The sequence below is a fragment of the Rhincodon typus genome, chromosome 20 (assembly GCF_021869965.1).
Source record: "Rhincodon typus isolate 14 chromosome 20, sRhiTyp1.1, whole genome shotgun sequence".
Taxonomy (NCBI): Eukaryota; Metazoa; Chordata; class Chondrichthyes; order Orectolobiformes; family Rhincodontidae; genus Rhincodon; species Rhincodon typus.
Genome location: NC_063351.1, coordinates 43,528,796 through 43,547,200, shown reverse-complemented (window position 1 = coordinate 43,547,200; position 18,405 = coordinate 43,528,796). Strand labels below are relative to the sequence as shown.

The 18,405-nt window shown below is 44.8% G+C and overlaps 1 protein-coding gene across 1 annotated transcript in view; it reads left to right on the top strand.

Moving 5' to 3' along the window:
* Positions 1 to 1,834: 1,834 nt before the first annotated feature.
* Positions 1,835 to 18,405, top strand: part of LOC109913141 (zinc finger matrin-type protein 4-like) — a 215,192-nt gene continuing 198,621 nt past the window's right edge. Inside the window, exons 1-2 of the mRNA XM_048608978.1 lie at positions 1,835 to 1,948; positions 13,739 to 13,831. Of these exons, the coding sequence (XP_048464935.1) occupies positions 1,844 to 1,948; positions 13,739 to 13,831 (198 nt within the window). The 5' untranslated portion in view covers positions 1,835 to 1,843. The remainder of the gene's footprint in view (positions 1,949 to 13,738; positions 13,832 to 18,405) is intronic.

The window sequence follows — 18,405 nt, the reverse complement described above, 5'->3', positions numbered from 1 at the left end:
CATCAGAGGAGCAGGAAGGCTGACGTTTCGGGCCTAGACCCTTCTTCTTCCTGCTCCTCTGATGCTGCTTGGCCTGCTGTGTTCATCCAGCTCTACACCTCGTTATCTCTCCTGTACTGTCTGGCCCTAATTTTTAGATTTTGCCCCGAGTTCTAGAATCCCCAATCAATGGAAATAGTTTATCTTTAACTACCCTGTCTTTCCCCGGTAATAACCTGAAGACTCCAATCAGATCACCCCTTGCCCTTGTAAATTCTGGAGGAAACAGGCCTAAATTGTATAATCTATCCTCATAATTTAACTCCTGAAGCCCAGGTTTCATATATTGTAACAGATTTGATTAGAGCCTGGCGTGTCACAATATTTGTGATTAAAGTACAATAAACAGTTTGATAAAGAAGCCAAGCCTTTCCTTCATCAGTCTGTTTAGAATCTAAACACGTAGCAGGCCATTCAGCCCATGAAGTACACGCCAACCCTCCAAGGAGTATCTCATCCAGACCCACTCCCCTCCTTTATCCCTGTAACCCTGCATTTTCCATGGCTAACCTACCTAGCTTGTGCATCCCTGGACACAATGTGCAATTTAGCATGACCAATCCACCTAGCCTGCGCATCTTTGGACTGTGGGAGGAAACCAGAGCACCCAGAAGAAACCCACGCAGACACTGGGAGAATGTGCAAACTCCACACAGACCGTCACCCGAGGGTGGAATCGAAGCCTGGCGCTGTGAGGCAGCAGTGCCAACCACTGAGCCACCGTGCCGCCTGTATCAATACACAAAGCAAAAGATGCCCGTGTGAATGTGTCATTAATATAAAATAGTATTACGTAGGATATATAGCACAGAAAGTGGCCATTCAGCCCCACTGCACTGTGCTTGTTTTTATAGTCTCCTCTCACCCATCTTCATCCAAGGCAGTCAGCATTTCCTTTTTTTTAAATTCATTTACAGGATGTGAGCATCACTGGCAAGCCTAACATTTATTGCCCATCCCTAATTACTATTGAGATTCCTTTCTCCCTCGTGCATTTATCTAGAATCTCCTCAAATGCATCAACTGCTCCCTGTGGGAGTGTGTTCACATTCTAAAAGTAAAGGTATGTAGTGATTGGGTCCAGGTGGATCTCATTGACTACAAATGTTCTTGATTGGGGTTGTCAACCTGGTCCAATCAGGAAAGCCCCTGGCTGACCAATACAACCAGGAGATTAGAATCCCCTCAGTTGAGGATCGACTCCGAGCTGGCTGGGCCACGGTCAGTGGTACTGTGCACTCGTAAATTAAAGGGTGATTTTGTGACAGAACCCGGCCTCTGTGCAGCTATTTCAAGCATTTCTCCCGAATTCCTGATTGGATTTGTAAACAACAGGAATATCGATGGAAGAAGCATCTTTAAATCAAACTAAAAGAGGCGCAACCTGAACACAACAGTTCGTAACAAAAGAAGAATTAACTTTCCAGTGGAATCCTAATTGTTGTCAGTACCTGAATACAGCAGGCACAAGGTGTCAAATGTTGTGAGTGAAAGGAGTTATTTTTCCATCGTTTAAAGGCAGTGGAGGCCATGGGGGAACACATCGGAGTGGACAGTATAATCAAAGTGACAATTAATTTGCTTCTGCAGCCAGAAAGGGATAGAATTAAGAGACATGTTTTGTCTGGATATCTGGTCTTTTCTCCGTTCCTAACAACTTTTCTGATTTTTCTAAATGAAATGCACAGTCTCGCTGGGGTCCATTCAATTATTTTGAATGGACTATTTATTTCAGACTCCAGCTGCCAATGTCGCTCCAGGCGTCTTACATCTGTCTGTGTATCTTTCTTTCTCTCTTTTGCAGATGAAATCTGCGGGGACAGGTGAAACGGAGTTGTTCACAGACAGCTACTGTAACATCTGCAATGCACAGTTAATCTCTGAGTCCCAGAGAGTAGCACATTACGAGGTAACGAACGTTGGCACTCTATCACCCACCCCTAACCCGCGACCCTTCCCCAAAAGATTAAATCCTTTTATCAGGCCGTTTCACTGGTCAAGAGAGAGTGGGGTCTCCCTCCAGTTGCTTGGGAATTAAAAATAGACAATACAAAACCCAAACCCTAACTGGATGGAAGAAAGGATAGAAAGAGTTTGTATTTATATCGTTGCTTTTCATGACCTCTTGGTGTCCTAAAGCAGTTCAGAGCCATTAAAGTACTTGTTGAAGTGTCATCACTCTTGTAATACAGGTAATGTGCCAGCCAATCTGCACAAAGCAAATTCCCACAGCCTCTCTGCTCCTATGATGCTGCTTGGCCTGCTGTGTTCATCCAGCCCTGCACCTTGTTGTCTCCCACAGAGGATAATGGGATACTGCAGATGAGCTTTGTAATCAGGTGTTGGCCAGGACAGTCCTGCTCATCTTTGATAGTGGCACAGAATGTTATATCTTCACCTGAGAGGTCAGGTGAGGCACTGGTTCACAGCTTATCTAAAGGACAGTGAAGGAGTTCCTCGGTACTACAGTACGATGTCAGCCTGGACTTTATGGTCAACACTTTGCAGCGGAGCATGAAGTCACATGCTTTTATCTCAAGCAGGGGAAAGCTACCAACTGAGGGTCAAAGTTCCCAGGAGCCAAAAGGCTTTGTCACATATTCAAAGTCAATGTCAGGTATTGAGTGCAGGAAACCCACACCCAATGGCCGATTAGCCCATTAAAGTTGCACGTGTCAACATTGGAGAGATGTTGGCAGTCAGGGGTATGATCAAAACATATTGAGACAGATCACAAGCCCTTAATATACACAGAACGGTGTGCTCGTTGTCAAAAGGTGAGCTGTTTGAGGTGAGCATTCAAAAGTACATTGGAGATCCCAGGGTGCTTGTAAGTCCAACAGCTGCCCTTTCATATTTCATTTTCCTTGTAATCAGTGGAAGAAGAATATCTTTAGCAGTTATGGTTCTCCGTGAGCAGAAGAGATTAGCTTTCCTGAATTAGGATGAGAGCTCCAAGAACGTTTCAGACATTCCTCGGACAGGGTCAGCACAGTGTTAGATATAGACTAAAGCTCCCACTACGCTGTGCTCATTAAACACTCCAAGGACAGGTACAACAGGGGGTTAGATACAGAGTAAAACTCACTTTACACTGTCTCCATCAAACACTCTCAGGATAGGTACAGCATAGAGTCAGGTACAGAGTAAAGCTCCCTGTACACTGCCCCCATCAAACACTCCCAGGACAGGTACAGCATGGAATTAGATATAGACTAAAGCTCACTCTACACTGTCCTCATTAAACACTCCAAGGACAGGTACAGCATAGAGTCAGGTACAGAGTAAAGCTCCCTTTACACCGTACCCCTCAAACATTCCAAGGACCGGTACAGCACGGAGTTAGGTATACTGTAAAGCACACTCTACACTGTCCCCATCAAACACTCTCAGAACAGGTACAGCATGGGGTTAGATAAAAAGTAAAGTTCCCTTTACACTGTCCCCATCAAATACTTCCAAGACGGGGACAGCACAGGGTTAAAATACAGATTAAAGCTTCCTCAAAACTGTAGCATTCAACATATCAGATAGATTGCAGGTTGAATGCAGAGCTAAGTCTCAGGTGTTCTGTATATTTTCTTATAATGAGAAACTCTGTCTGTCCAAAATGGAAGAGTAACTACTTGATACTTTTCATTTGACAAATGTTCTAGTTCCTGAAAGTTTCTTTGTAAATTTTCTGTCAAAATGTACAGATGTTCCTTGTTGTTTGAGAATGTAGCACGAGGGTTTAGAACAGAGATTAAGTGCACGTTTTGGTCAGAAGCTCATGAGTCTTTGGAACTCTTTTCCTGACATGGTGTTGAAAGCAGAGTGTTTGAATATTTTTAAGGCAGAGGTGGATAGATTCTCAGTAAAAGGCAGTGTGAAAGGCTGTCAGAGGTAGGCAGAAATGTGGATTTGAGGCCACAATCTGGTCAGCCACGATCTTATTGAATGGTGGAGCAGAATAGTGATTGGCCTACTCCTGTTGCTGATTCATGTACCCAGGCATACTGACAAAACCCCTTACCATCTCTGACGTTCACATTAATGAATTAGTGAATTTGTTATATTAGTGTAGCATCTAAATTGAACAGGAAATGCTGGAAAAATGAATGAATCATAGAGTTGCTACAGCGGAAAGAGGCCGTTCGGCCCATTGAGTCTACACCGACCCTCCAAAGAGCATCCCACCCAGACCCAGGTCCCCACCCTATCCCCATAATTCCCATGGCCTAGCCCGCACATCCCTGAACACTATGGGCAATGTAGCATGGTCAATCCATCTAATCTGCACATCTTTGGACTGTGGGAGGAAACCAGAGCACCCAGAGGAAACCCACACAGACACGGGAAGAATGTGCAAACTCTACACAGACAGGCACCTGAGGCTGGAATTGAACCTGGGTTCCTGGCACTTTGGGGCAGCACTGCTAACCTGAGCCACCAAATGAGAATGAATTTAAATTTCTGTAGCACCTTTCTTCACCACAGCATATCCCAAAGCACTTTCCAGCCAACACTCAGGAAATGCCCAGTGAGCTGGGCAGCATTTGTGCAGAGAGAAACAGAGTTCATGTTTCATGTCAACGTTCTCATGCCAGAAATGGCCGAGAGTCGCAATGTTTAGAGCTAGAAAGAAAAAAAATTCCACAACTGTACAGAAAAGTAAGGCAAAGAGAAAGAACGACGTTGTGTCATTAGATGGTCTGACCCATTACTCTGCATAAGTTTATTAGACTTTCAGATACTGCCCAATTATTTTATCAGTAGTTTCTCAGTTTATTGGCAATAGGATAAAGCCAGGTATTTTGTTTTCCAATGGGTGAGATCATTTTATTGTTTTGGGAGGAAAGGATTTTCTCTTGTGTATGATGTGGCTGCTGTTTGCAAACCGTTCGAGCTCAGGTTGAGGGAGTTTCAAGCTCCCTGTGGCCTGGACAATCTCCTGGTAAGCATGTTCCCATTGCAGGTGGTGGTTAACTCTATTGGCTCCTTTTTTAATGCAGAGTGATACCAAGAGCATGGGTTCAATCCCCCTAAACTGGCTGAGGTCACCATGAAAGCCCAATCTTGTTAACCTTGTCTAAGACACAGTGACCCTTAGGTTAAACTCACCACCAGCCACCTCTCTCCAATGACACTGCAGACTTTACCTTAGTTTTACTCATCATGTATCTGTCCGTGCTCCAGGTATCTCTGTTCAGGACCCATTTGAAACAAGAGAATTGGACGTGCACATCATGCACATACACACACAGCAAATTAAATTCCTTTGATGTGTAGTCACTGTTGTAATGTAGGAAAGCATGACAGCCACAAGCTATGACTCTCACAAGCTCCCAACGTGGTAATAATCAAGTCGTATGTTTAAATGTTGTTATCTGAGGGATGAATGTTGGCCAGGACACTGGGAGGGAAACTCCTAGTCTTCTTCAGAATAATGGCCAGGGATCTTCTCCTGACGGCATGTACATACTGGGTTAGCATCTCATCTGAAGGGTGGCTCCTCTAACAGTGCAGCACTCCCTTCATACTGCTCTGAATTGTCTTTCTGAACCATTGGTTCAATTTTGTGGAGTGAGGCTTGAACTCTCAACCTCTGACTCAAGATTCTTCTGAATGTAGTCAGGTTAATACTATTTCTGGACGACTACAGTGTCAAGTCAGACGCATGTTGAGAGCCCTTGGATTTGCAAACAAATCCTGCAATTTTGAAGTGAATGTCAAAGAATACAAACCACTTCAGCTCAGTGAAGATAGGAATAATAAGGCCAGAGAGCTGAGTACAAAGACTAGCAATCTTTGGAGGAATATGGAGGGTTTTTTTTGGATGAGATGTTAAATTCGACCACAGGAAGTAGGCATTACTGGCTGGGCCAGCATTTGTCCCTAATTGCCCTCGGGAAGGTGGTGATGATCTGCCTCTTGACCTGATGAGGTGAAGGTTTTGCAGATGGGTGCGTCCAGTGCTACTGGGGAGGAAATTCCAGGATTTTGACCCACCGACCGTGAAGGAACGATGATATCATTTCAAGTCAGGAGGCTGCCAGGTTTAGAGACAAAGATCTGCTTGTACAATTAATGAAGAAAAACAGAGAAGTCGCCCCTAGTATGCAAGGGAAAACAGTTATCCCTCAGTCAGCAACGCTGAGAAACAGGTTTTGTCTGGTTATTATCACATTGCTGTTTCTGGCAGCTTGCTATGTACTTATTGGTAACTGTGGAATGAAAGTTGCGGACTGAAGGATGAATTAAATCTGTGGTTGATCGAAGTATCAGAATAAGCGAGCCTCACCAGATCGATTAATAAATAGCTAAAAATGTGTCACAATCACACGTAACAGTGATAGAGCCACAGAGTTCTACAGCACAGCAAAAAGGCCCTTCTGTCCATCAAGTCTGTGCCTGTTAAAAACAAGAACCTAACTATTTTAATCCTGTTTTCCAACATTTGGACCATCGCTTTGTATGCCTTGGCTTTGCTGGTGTACATTTAAATACTTCTTGAATGTTATATAAGGTACCCCCAATCTTTTCCAGCATCTTTCACTCTTTTCTCATATTCGCTTTTCTTTCCCTCTCTTCTGCTTCTGCCTTTACCTTGCTCCGATCATATGTACAAGGCTCCATTGGTAGCACTCTGAGTTAGACTGAGGGACAGGGATGGCCGAGTTGTATTATTGCTAAACGATTCAGCCAGAGACCCATGTAATGTTCTGGGGAGCTGTGTTCAAATCCTGCAGTGGCAGATGGTGGGATTTGAATTCAACAATAATTAAGACATAAAAGAGTACGATGATTGTGAAACCATTGCTGGTTATCAGGAAAAACCCATTGGGTTCATTCATATTCCCTTATGGAAGGAAACTAACATTTCTACCTGGTCTTATATGTGATTGTAGACCCACAGCAATGTCACTCGAACTGCCCTCTGAGCAATTAGAGATGGGTAATAAATGCTGACCTAGCCACCACCACCCACATCCCATGAATGAATAGAATAAAAGATTGTGGATTTAAGTTCTATTCCAAAGACTTAAACATGAAACTCTATTCTGACACTCCAATGCAGTGCTGAGGGAGTGCTGGATTGTTAGAGGCGCAGTTTCTAAGAGGAGACCTGAAATCCAAATCCCCATCTGCATTGTCAGGTAGAAGTAAAAGATCTCATGGCAGTATTTTGAAGAGCAGCATGGAAATTCCTCCCAGTATCCTGGTCAATATTTATACCTCAAGCAATATCACAAATTGGGCTATCCAGTCATTGTTTATGGGATCTTGCTGTGTGCAACAGTAACTGCATTTAATTGGCTGTAAGGTGTTTTGGGGCATCCCATGGACTTGAAAAATGCAAATCCTTCACTTCTTCTGTTGTATCTGCAGTGTTTTGTTCTCTGTCTCTCACTTCCACCTTCTGTTTCTCGCTCTCTCCCTACATCCTGCACTCCCAAACTCTGATTTGTCTCTTCACTGAGATGCTTTTTCAGTGTCCTGCCAAAAACTCAATGTAGCTACGGAAAAATTGGCGAACATCAGTTTTGGGCTGTTTTACTAAATACTTGCCATTAAGTGCTTCATAAAAGTTTTTATTGTTCAGTTAATGTCAAATTGTTTATAAAACAAGAAGCAAATAATTGTAATGTAAACTGCCACTTAAAAAAGTAGAAAAAGAAGGGTCTGGGCCCGAAACGTCAGCCTTCCTGCTGCTCTGATGCTGCTCGGCCTGCTGTGTTCATCCAGCTCTACACCTTGTTGTCTCAGATTCTCCAGCATCTGCAGTTCCTACTATCAGTTGAAAAAGTAATTTATTTGAGAATGCATGATGAGAAGAAATGGTGTTTTAACTCATTTTCAACACGTTTGGTGCAGCATAGTTGTGCACTGAAATGTTAGAGACTGGGATAAAGGACACTAGCTGAGATTTCCTGGTTAGCATTGTCTTACTGCTGCCTTGAGTAGACAGTCATCTTCTTCGATTTTCTCCCAGTAGGTCTGAACCTCAACACCAAAGGTAGGACAAAGGGCAGATCTCAAATCCACCACAGGCAGAATGGGGTTCAAAGCCCCATTGATTGGCATCAGTCTACCATATGGGGTGGCATGTGGCACAGCAGTTAGCTCTGCTGCCTCACAGTGCCAGGGACCCGGTTTGATTCCGCCCTTGGGCGACTGTCTGTGTGGAGTTTGCACATTCTCCTTGTGTTTGTGTTGGTTTCTTCTGGATGTTCTGGTTTCCTCCCACAGTCCAACAATGTGCAGTATTAGGTGGATTGGTCATGGGGAAATGCCAAGGCTACAGGGAAAGGGTGCGATGGGCAGTATGGATTAAATGGCCTGCTTCCACACTGTAGAGATTCTATGACATTTCTATCTATATGAACCAAAAAGTAGTGTAGTCCACTCCCTGCCATGGCATTGTGCACATTCTAGTCCTAAAGTTATGATTAACTGACAGTGCTTTCAATATTCTTTCTATCACCTGGTTGACCAGGACTCTCTCCCACTCTTGTTGCCTGCCATTGTCACATGTTGGACAGACTTGACAAGTTCACCTTTAACCTGAATGTCCATGTTACCGACATGCTTTCTCTGACCAATAAGCCCTGGGATGAGCTTTGAACCTGGAGCTTCTGGCCAAAGGCAGGACTCTTTCCACTGCATCATGACTGCCTTGGGGCACATTAGGGATTAGAGAAGCTGCATTGTGGCTTTGGAGCTAGCCGGTTGTTGGGGGAATGGAGTATTACCATCCAACTAATCACTTGCACATTGAGTGAATCTGGTACCATCAGGGAACCCTGGCTGACAGAGAAAGGGGAGTGTCAGAGATGCCGACACTCTGGGAGCTGACCCTCAATGAGGTAGTACTAAAGGCAAGGACTGTTCTTGTGTAAATAAAGGGTCACTTGGTGATGGGATACCAGCCTCTGTGGAGTTATTTCAAGCCTGACTCCATTCTGTGATAAATTAGTGCAATCCAGGCAATCCAGAAACATAGCCCTTCCGCCTCAAGACTTCCCAAAGCACCTCTGAAATATGGTGACCACTGGAATGCCAGTCGGTGTACAGCAAACTCCCTCTGACTGTACTGTCATGGTTTCTAGTGATGCTGGTTGAAAGGTAAAGGTCATGGAACCCAGACATAATCAGAGCGACAAGTTTCAGGAAAGGGAAAAAGGAGGAAATTTCAAAGTGGGTCAGAAAGGGAAGCAGCAACATTACCAAAACAGGGAGGCCTGGAAGGGAGCTGAGAATAAATGGAGGTTTAACTCTGGCTCATTGAGCATCCCTCATATTAATTGCTCCACCATTGGCAGCGGTGCCACAAAATTCTAGAATTACAACGTGAAACTTCACCTCAATACCATTCTCTCCCGATTTCACAGGATCCCTACAGTGTAGGAGCAGGCCATTCAGCCCACACCAACCTTCCTAACAGCAGCTCACCCAGATCACCTGCATTTCCCACACAGTCCAATCCACCAAATCCCTGGACACTACAGGGCAATTTACCACGGCCAATCCATCCTAACCTACACGCCCTTGGACTGTGGAAGGAAACCAGAGCACCTGGAGGAAACCTACAGGGAGAGCATGCAAATTGCACACCGACAGTCAGTCAAAGGTGGAATTGAACCCAGGTCCCTGGTACTGTGAGGCAGCAATGCTAGCTACCAAGCCACCTTCACTTAATGCTCTCCTCAAAACCTACCTCTTTGACCAAGCTTTGCTCATCTTAGGTGGCTCGGTGTCTAATTTTATGTTGTATCGCCCCTGTGGAGTACTGAGGAACATTTTATGGCATTCAGCATGCTGCATAAATGTAGGTTGAGGGTTCGCTCTTATGTTGAATGGATCGACTCTCATTCCTCCACTGTAATGCTGCCAGTGGCCCAGCAGATGGCAGTCACTTCGCAAAGGGGATTCCCTTTGCCTTGTTCAATGGAGGGTTGGGGAAACGCTCGGAGTTTTCCAGACTAAAACCTAGGTCACCTTGGCGTTTCTGCTGACAGCCTGGGAGATCATTGCAATTTAAATACTTCCCCACCAACATTGCCCACTCCGCACCCAGAGTCGGGACAGACCAGTGTGTTATAAACAATGGGCAATGGGGGAACATGGGACTGGTGGGTGAACATTCCCTTCGGGAATCGGAAAGCTAAAGTGAGCACCTCTTTGAAGTGAGCTCATTGATGTAATGTGGAGACACACCTGCCAATTTATACACACTCATCTCCTCCAAAATGACAGTTGACGTCTTTTCTGGCAATGTTGGTTGAGGTATAAAAATCCCTACTCTTCTTCAGGTGGTGGCATCTTTTGCATCTAGCTGATGGGGCAAACAGGCATCCAATTTAACGCTGCGTCATGTTTAACAGTGCAGCATTCCCACTGCCCTGTACCAAGCACTGGGCTTGTGTGGTCAATTCTCTAAGGTGGGGCTTGAGCTCACAACCTTTTGCCTTTCACCTCAAGCAGTTGAAGTGATGCAATAAGAGGTGAAGGGTCTAGGCCCGAAACGTCAGCCTTCCTGCTCCTATGATGCTGCTCGGCCTGCTGTGTTCATCCAGCTCTGCACCTTGTTGTCTCAATAAGAGGTCTGTCTGGTTTTGCTGTTCAACTTCACGCAGTCAGTAGGTGATGGAGAATTGGCTGTCTGTGTAACTGGCCAGACATCCACAGTGGAACTGCTACCGTAGCTTTGAGCTCTGCTTCTCAGAAGTCTCGGATAATATGCTGTAAATAATTTATTCATTGCACCATTAGCCAACTATGACAGGCCATTCCTTGCAGTTCATAATGCTTATGTCGTGAGGTCAATATATCTCACTGTTTCCAGGGTAACATGAAAGGATTTACACCCTTATAGATTTCAGCTGCAAATACAGTGTTCCACAAGAATCATTTTTATTTTTGTAAATTCATGACACACAAAAAGTGTGTTTCGAAGAACCAACTTAAGCATTTTCCTGACATTTTCCACTTATTGTAGAAAGATTCTTGGATCTATATCTAGATTTATGTCACCTATTAAATGGGCTGAACCAGTCACTATAAAATCACAGATTTATTGTGATGAAGAAAGAGGCCATTCAGCCTATCGTGCCTGCACTATTATCTGTTCTCTCGTCCAACTCTGTTATCTCTATTGTCTGGTGTTAATCTCCTATTTTTTCTCTATAATAGTCCAGTTAAAAATTCACTGTGATATCCCAATATTTTATTGGCCTGGATTTTACTGACTGACAGGAAAGTGAGTGAGAGGTATGATTGGGCGGCACGGTGGCTCAGTGGTTAGTGCTGCTGCCTCAGAGCGCCAGGAACCCAGGTTCGATTCCACCCTCGGGTGACGGTTTGTGTGGGGTTTGCACATTCTCCCCATGTCTGTGTGGGTTTCCTCCGGGTGCTCTGGTTTCCTCCCACAGTCCCAAGATGTGCAGGTTAGGGGATTGGCCATGCAAAATTGCCCATAGTGTTCAGGGATGTGTAGCTTAGGGGGGTGGGTCTGAATGGGATGGTCTGAGGGTCGGTGTGGTCTTGTTGGGCCGAAGGGCCTGTTTCCACACTGTAGGGATTCTGTGATGGCAGTGAAATCACCAGGACCCACATTGGATCATCTCCTGAATGCAGTCCCACCATCAGGGCATTTTACTGTTAGTAGAGCTGGGTATCAGCAGGGTCACACAGAGTGTGGGCCCAGGACTCAATTGTAACCCCTGTGTCAGTCTCCCTGAAAAAATTCGGCTCTGACAAAACTCACTCTAAATCTTTTGATATTTACTTAGAGGATTCTTATTGTGCCTTTAGGAGATTCTGCAAAAAAAAAGTCACAGTTTTAAAATGCCTTGGCACGTAATGTTCACTGTGTCATCCATTACTGGCCTATATGTGACTCCTGACACTCAGCACACAGTTGCAATGCAAGGACATGCATATATATGAATTGGGAACATGTGTACGCCCTTCTGCCCCTCAAAGCCGCTCAGCTAATCAATAAGGTTGTGCCCGATCTGATTATTCAACATTTGTCAATAACCTTACCCCGCCTCCACCCTTGCTAATCAAGAATCTATCTGCTTCCTTTTCAAAATTTTGATTTGATTTATTATTGTCACATGTACTGGGTTACAGTGAAAAGTATTGTTTTGCGTACTATCCAGACAAATCATACCTTATATAAGCACATCAGGGTAATAGACCAGAATGTAGAATATAGTGTTACAGCTACAGAGAAGGTGCAGAGAAAGATTAATTTTAATATATGAGAGGTCTGTTCATCAGTCCGAAAACAGCGAGGTTATCATGTTCTTGAATCTGTTGGGTACATGTTTTCAAACTTCTTTATCTTCTGTCCAATGGAAGATGGTGTAAGAGAGTATAACCGGGGTGGGAGGTGTCTTTGATTATGTTGGCTCCTTTTCCGAGGCAGCGGGAAGTTATACAGAGCTAATGGATGGAAGGCTGGTTTGCGTGATGGCCTGGGCTGAGTTCACAATGCTCTGTAACTTGTTGTGATCTTGGGCAGAGCAAAAATGAGTGGAAGACTCTGTTTCCACCACCTCTTGAGAATAAGAAGATTTCATCTCTGTCTTAAATGGGTGAGTTCCTTCTTTTTAAACAGGGACTCATAGTTTTAGATTCTTCCACAAATGGAAGCATCCTCTCCACAACTTAAAAAGCTGGTCAAAGCAGGATCTTTGAACCTCTTTAATCTGGGGCTGTTTTCCCTGGAACGTCGGAGGCAGAGGGGATGACCTTATAGAGGTTTAAAAATTATGAAGGGCATGGATAGGGTGAATAGCTACGGTCTTTTTCCCAGAGTAGGGGAGTCTAAAACTAAAGGGCATAGGTTTAAGGTGAGAGGGGAAAGATTTAAAAGGGATCTGAGGGGCAACTTTTTCATGCAGAGGGTGGTGCATGTATGGAATGAGCTGCCAGAGGAAGTCACAGAGTCACAGAGTCATAGAGATATACGTACAGAAACAGAACCATCGGTCCCACTTGTCCATGCTGACCAGATATCGTGTCGGAGGCTGAGGGGGTGACCTTTAGAGGTTTATAAAGTCAGGAAGGGCATGGATAGGGTAAATGGGTGGGGTCTTTTCCCTGGGATGGGGGAGTCCAAAACTAGAGGCAAAGGTTTGAAGTGAGAAGGGAAAGACATAAAAGGGACCTAAGGGGCAACTTTTTCACGCAGAGGATGGTACGTGTATAGAACGAGCTGCCAGAGGAAGTGGTGGAGTCTAGTATGAGGAAGTGGTGGAGGTTCATACAATTCTATGAATAGGAAGGATTTAGAGGAATATGAGCCAAATGCTGACAAATGGGACTAGATTAAATTAGGATATCTGGTCGACACGGATTATTTGGGCCAGAGGGTCTGTTTCCGTGCTGTACATCTCTACGTCTCTATGACTTTAAGGCAGGAGTACTTGGATTCTTGATAAGAAAGTGAGCGAGAGGTTATTGAAGTAGGCAGGAATATGGAGCAATCAGCTCAGCCATGAAATTATTGAACAGTGAAGCAGGTCCAAAGGGCCGAATGGCCTGCTGCTGTTCTAAATTTCAGATTGCAGTGTCAGTGGATGGGGCAGGGTTAATGGATTTGAATGGGTTTCCTTTCTCACTGACTGGATTCCTTATGTTTTAATAATGATTGTGTAAATTGTGACTTTGATCCTAAGCCTTCTGCCCTTCCTTATTTTCCCAGAGCAAGAAGCATGCGAACAAAGTGCGCCTGTATTATATGCTTCACCCAGAGGATGGAGGACCACCGTCCAAGAAGCTTCGTCCCGACAACCCAGTAAGTAACGTGAAGACAACATCTTTTCATTTTTCTCTTGTATTTGATTTTGATCTGAATGGGGAAAAGGGTCATTTTAAAAACCAAGGATTTTTAACAGCGAGCTACCTGACTCCCACAGGGATAGAGTAATAGCGAGGTGTAATAGTAATCACATCCCTCAAGCTACCCTTAACTAATCGACCTCCAAAGGTGCTGAATAATCTGAGTCAACTGGTCAATCCAGGGTATGCCCTAACCTGCTGATTCACAACGTTTAAGCAATGGACCAATGGCTGTTTTCTAGTCAGAGCAGCACCAGAGCATGTACAAGGTGAGATTCCACTAACAACAGGGTCGCTTATTGGTTTGTGGAATTGTGACAAATTGTGGATGCCAAAAGCCATCCGCCTGACAACAATGATCTGATTGGCGCCTGGGCAGCTGAACAGCTTGTGGGTGTGAATGATGCTGGCAGAAGCCTTTGAGCTGCAGCAAGGCGCAGAAGGTGTGTCTTTCTCTCCAGTAAAACGCATGAAACCTGAAGAAAGCTGCAAGCTGTGATCTTTTACCAGTAATTAAGAGAGTTTGCAGCGTATCAGTCCAATAGGGGAGGCTGTGGTGCATTGTTAATCCAGAAGCCTAGGCTAATGTTCTAGGGACAGGGATTCAAACTGCATCATGGCCATTGGTGAAATTTGAATTCAATAAAAAAATGATGAATTAAAAAGCTAGCTCAATGGTGACCATTGAACCTTAGCCAATTGTTGTAAAAACCAATCTGATTCATTAATGCCCTTTAGTGAAGGAAATCTACCATCCTTACCTGGTCTGGCCTACATGTGACTTCAGATCCAGAACAATATATTTGACTTGTAACTGCTCTCTTGGTGATAAGGGTTAAGCAGTAGCGACACCCACATCCCATTAAAATTTTAAAATTACCTGTGCCTACCACGGAGAAGTGAAAACAGCCTGGAGATGAGAGATTGAACAACAAAAAATCCTGGCAGTGAACCTTACAGACTGGGGCAATTGAACTGTTTGCCCATTCTATTTTTCCCTCCACCATAACACCATTTTCTTTTGCAGGTCAGGCAGGGTGAGATGTTTAGGAGAGGGTGTTAATGAGTTTGAATGGATTTCCTTTCTGACTGACCGGATTCCTTATGTTTTATGAATGATTGTGTGAATTGTGACTTTGATCCTAAGCCTTCTGCCCTTTATAACCAGTCGAATTTTCCGTTGACAGCTCATAGTTGTTTACCTGAGGCTAGAATCTATGTTTTTGTAAAGAAAAAAAGCAGTCCTATTTAAGTATAAAAACATGGTCAGTGTTTTCCATTAACCTGAGTCTATCAGGCATGTAAATTGGGCACTTTGTATACTTTGAGACTTAGGATTTTTAAGTCTCGACTCCAGGAATATCAAGGTTTGATTTCCAGCAGACTGCCCCAGTGAGGTATAATGTAACTACAATTCTCAACCTACACTGAACTAATGATATCACAGACCACCGAAGGTGCTGATCAATCTGAAACATTCGGTCAGACCAGGTATGCTCGGACTTGCTGGTTTTATTTATCACATAAGCTCTGAGTAGGCACTTTTTGCAAGCCTTCAATAATTTTCTTCTTGGAGAAATATGCTTTGCTTAGATATTTTTTGCCATCCACCTCCTTTGATATTTGTTGTGCTAGCCTAGTGCAAATGGAATTTGAATATTGCTGTGTCAGACATTCTCAGATTCCCCCAGTGAGTAACTGCGCTAAACACAAGGGTCCCAGTCATCGACGAAGCTGTCTCTTTAAGTTGAGAGGAGCTGGAGTAGAGCCAGACGTTTTCAGTTTCTGCCCTGCTTCTACACCCCTCCCACCATCCCTCCCCATTCCCATTGTGGGGGGCAGCTCATCGAACCTCACTGCCAGGGCTCATACATATGAATGATAACTATTTGATCCAAGGTTCCCAAAAGTGAGGGCCATATCCTTTGAATTGTACCCCAGAATGAGGAGGGGATTTGTAGAGAAACACAGGGAGAAATTAGAAGGTGTTATACAAACAGAGAACATATTCTTGCAAAGAGGGAGCTCCACCATGTATTTTGTTTGAACGTACTACACAATTCTTTTCCAATTTTCCAATATTCTCCCTTTCAATCCTAAAGGCCCTGACTTAATTAAACTGTGCTTCAAGCTCAACGTCACCCTCACACCAGACTCGTAGCAATTTAGTTTGAGTCGCTGGTTAGTGATCACATTTGCTTTTTGTTAACCTCTTCTCTATTCAGTGGGTCGAGGACCATTACAATCTCCCTGGGATCTTCCCTGCTGAAGGTGATTGAAGTAACTCAGATCAAGGGTGTGCCCTGGACTCCTTACTGCTACGTGACTGTAATCGATAGGGGAATCAATGCAGACCAATAGATCAGTTTGTCAAACTCAACTGAAATAATTCCACAGAGACTGGTACCGAGTCACCCTTTATTTCCCATATGGCGAGTCCTCAACACCAACCCAACTCCCACAGAGCCAGCTATCCGAATGACTAGAATTCCTGCCACTCCTGTTTATATCTGTCAGCCAAGCCTCTCTGATTGGACCAGATTAACTGTCCCAATTTGGGAATTCATTTTCTATGAATTCATTCACCTGCTGACCTTGTTACAATCACTACGTCAGTTCTGATGCATTCACTACAGTCTCTGTACAAACACAAACCAATCTCACCATTGATATAATGAATAGTTGTTTTTAAATGAATAATGAGTAGGTTTCAGGTTGATTCTACTTGAGTCTCAGACTTCAACCTAATTAAAATATAAACCTCTGAATGTTTGTAGTTACTTCAGAATACTAATTTAAACTTCCGGTTTTAACTGAGTGCAGATCTATCCAGGGGCTGAAAGTTGCAGTTTTCGGTGTAAAATTCAGTGTTAAGGGTACCCTGCCTCTGACCATGTATGTAGCACGTATTAAGTGAGGACCATCAACACTGGGGAAATCTCCCTGATGCCTCTTCAAAATGTTGGCTGCAGGTCCTTACACAGCCACCCCCCCAGCCCCACCGAGAGGGAAGGCATGTTCATCATGTTCATGTCTCGTATCTGAAATGTCGCACATTTTAACCTCTCACCATTGGAGTCTGCATGTGGATTGTGGGGAGAAGGTGTCTGTGAGCTGCCATCTTGAACCACTGCAGTCTGTAGGTTGTAGTGACACCCACAGCACTAGAACGGAGTGAGTTCTGGGATTTTTACCCGGCACCATTGAAGGAACAGCCATCTATTTCCAATTCAGGATGATGAGCGGCTGGGGGGATAGAGGGCTGATGTTCCCATGGTTCTGCTGCCCTTGTCCTTCCAGATGGTAGAGCCTCACGAGTTTGGAAGATGCTGTCGAAGGAGCTTAAGTGAGTCGTTACACTGCATCTGGCAAAAGGGTGCACACTGCTACCACTCTGAATCAGTGTGGAGGGAATTTATTGGCAAAAGCCTTGGATGAGTGTAGTGGGTAAAAGGGGATGTAGGGGAGAGAAGTGGGTTCAGGAGGATTGGGGGATACACCGAGGAGCGGGAATGGCGATGTTGGGGCACAGAAGACGAAATGGGAGGTGGAGAGGCAATAGGGAGAGGAGGAAGTTGGGGGTGAGGGATATGGAGGGTGGGGGCCACCCAGAGGGAAAAACCAGTAATACTTGGAAGTAAATATACTGATCGTACTGTTCTGAGGTGGTCAGACCAGTATGTGTCATTATCAGTAGGTGACTAGCACAGGGTGGCACAGTGGCTCAGTAGTTAGTTAGCACTGCTGCCTCACAGCGCCAGGACCGAGTTCAATTCCACCCTTGGGTGACTGTCTGTGTGGAGTTTGCACATTCTCCCTGTGTCTGCGTGGGTTTTTCCAGGTGCTCCGGTTTCCTCCCACAGTCCAAAGATGTGCAAGTTAGTTGTGTTGGCCACTCTAAGTTGCCCATAGTGTCCTGGGAAGTGCAGGTTATGTAGATTAGCCATGGGAAATGCAGGATTATGGGATATGGTGTGGGGTTGGTTCTGGGTTGGATGCTGCTTCGAGGGTCAGTGCAGACTTGATGGACCAAATAGCCTGCTTCCATACTGTAGGGATTTCTATTTGCAAATTGTGCTGGTTTTTCCTTCAGTGTGGGAAGGGTGGCAGTAGAGAAGGGGTGATGGGGGTGAAGGGGTTACAGGAGGGAATGTTGGGGAGAGTGCAGGAGGAGGTGTTGGAGTGGGGAGACCAATCATGGCCTACAGGAGAAGTGTGCGGCAGGGAGGTGATGTCACTGATACATGGCTTCACTTTGGTGACCTATGCTCAGGGAAGCTGTTCCCAACCGGCTCTCCCTTCCCTCTATCCGTATCACCACTGCCTCCCGTGCTTCAGTTTCCTGAACGGGTTGTCGGGGGCTTTAAAACAGGCATCACCTTCCTCTTTGCAAATGCACAGGGCCTCGGGCCTGACTTTGGTGGCCACAACAGAACCCTTGAAACTCCAGACATAACAAGGTGTAGAGCTGGATGAACACAGCAGGCCAAGCAGCATCAGAGGAGCAGGAAGAAGAAGGGTCTAGGCCCG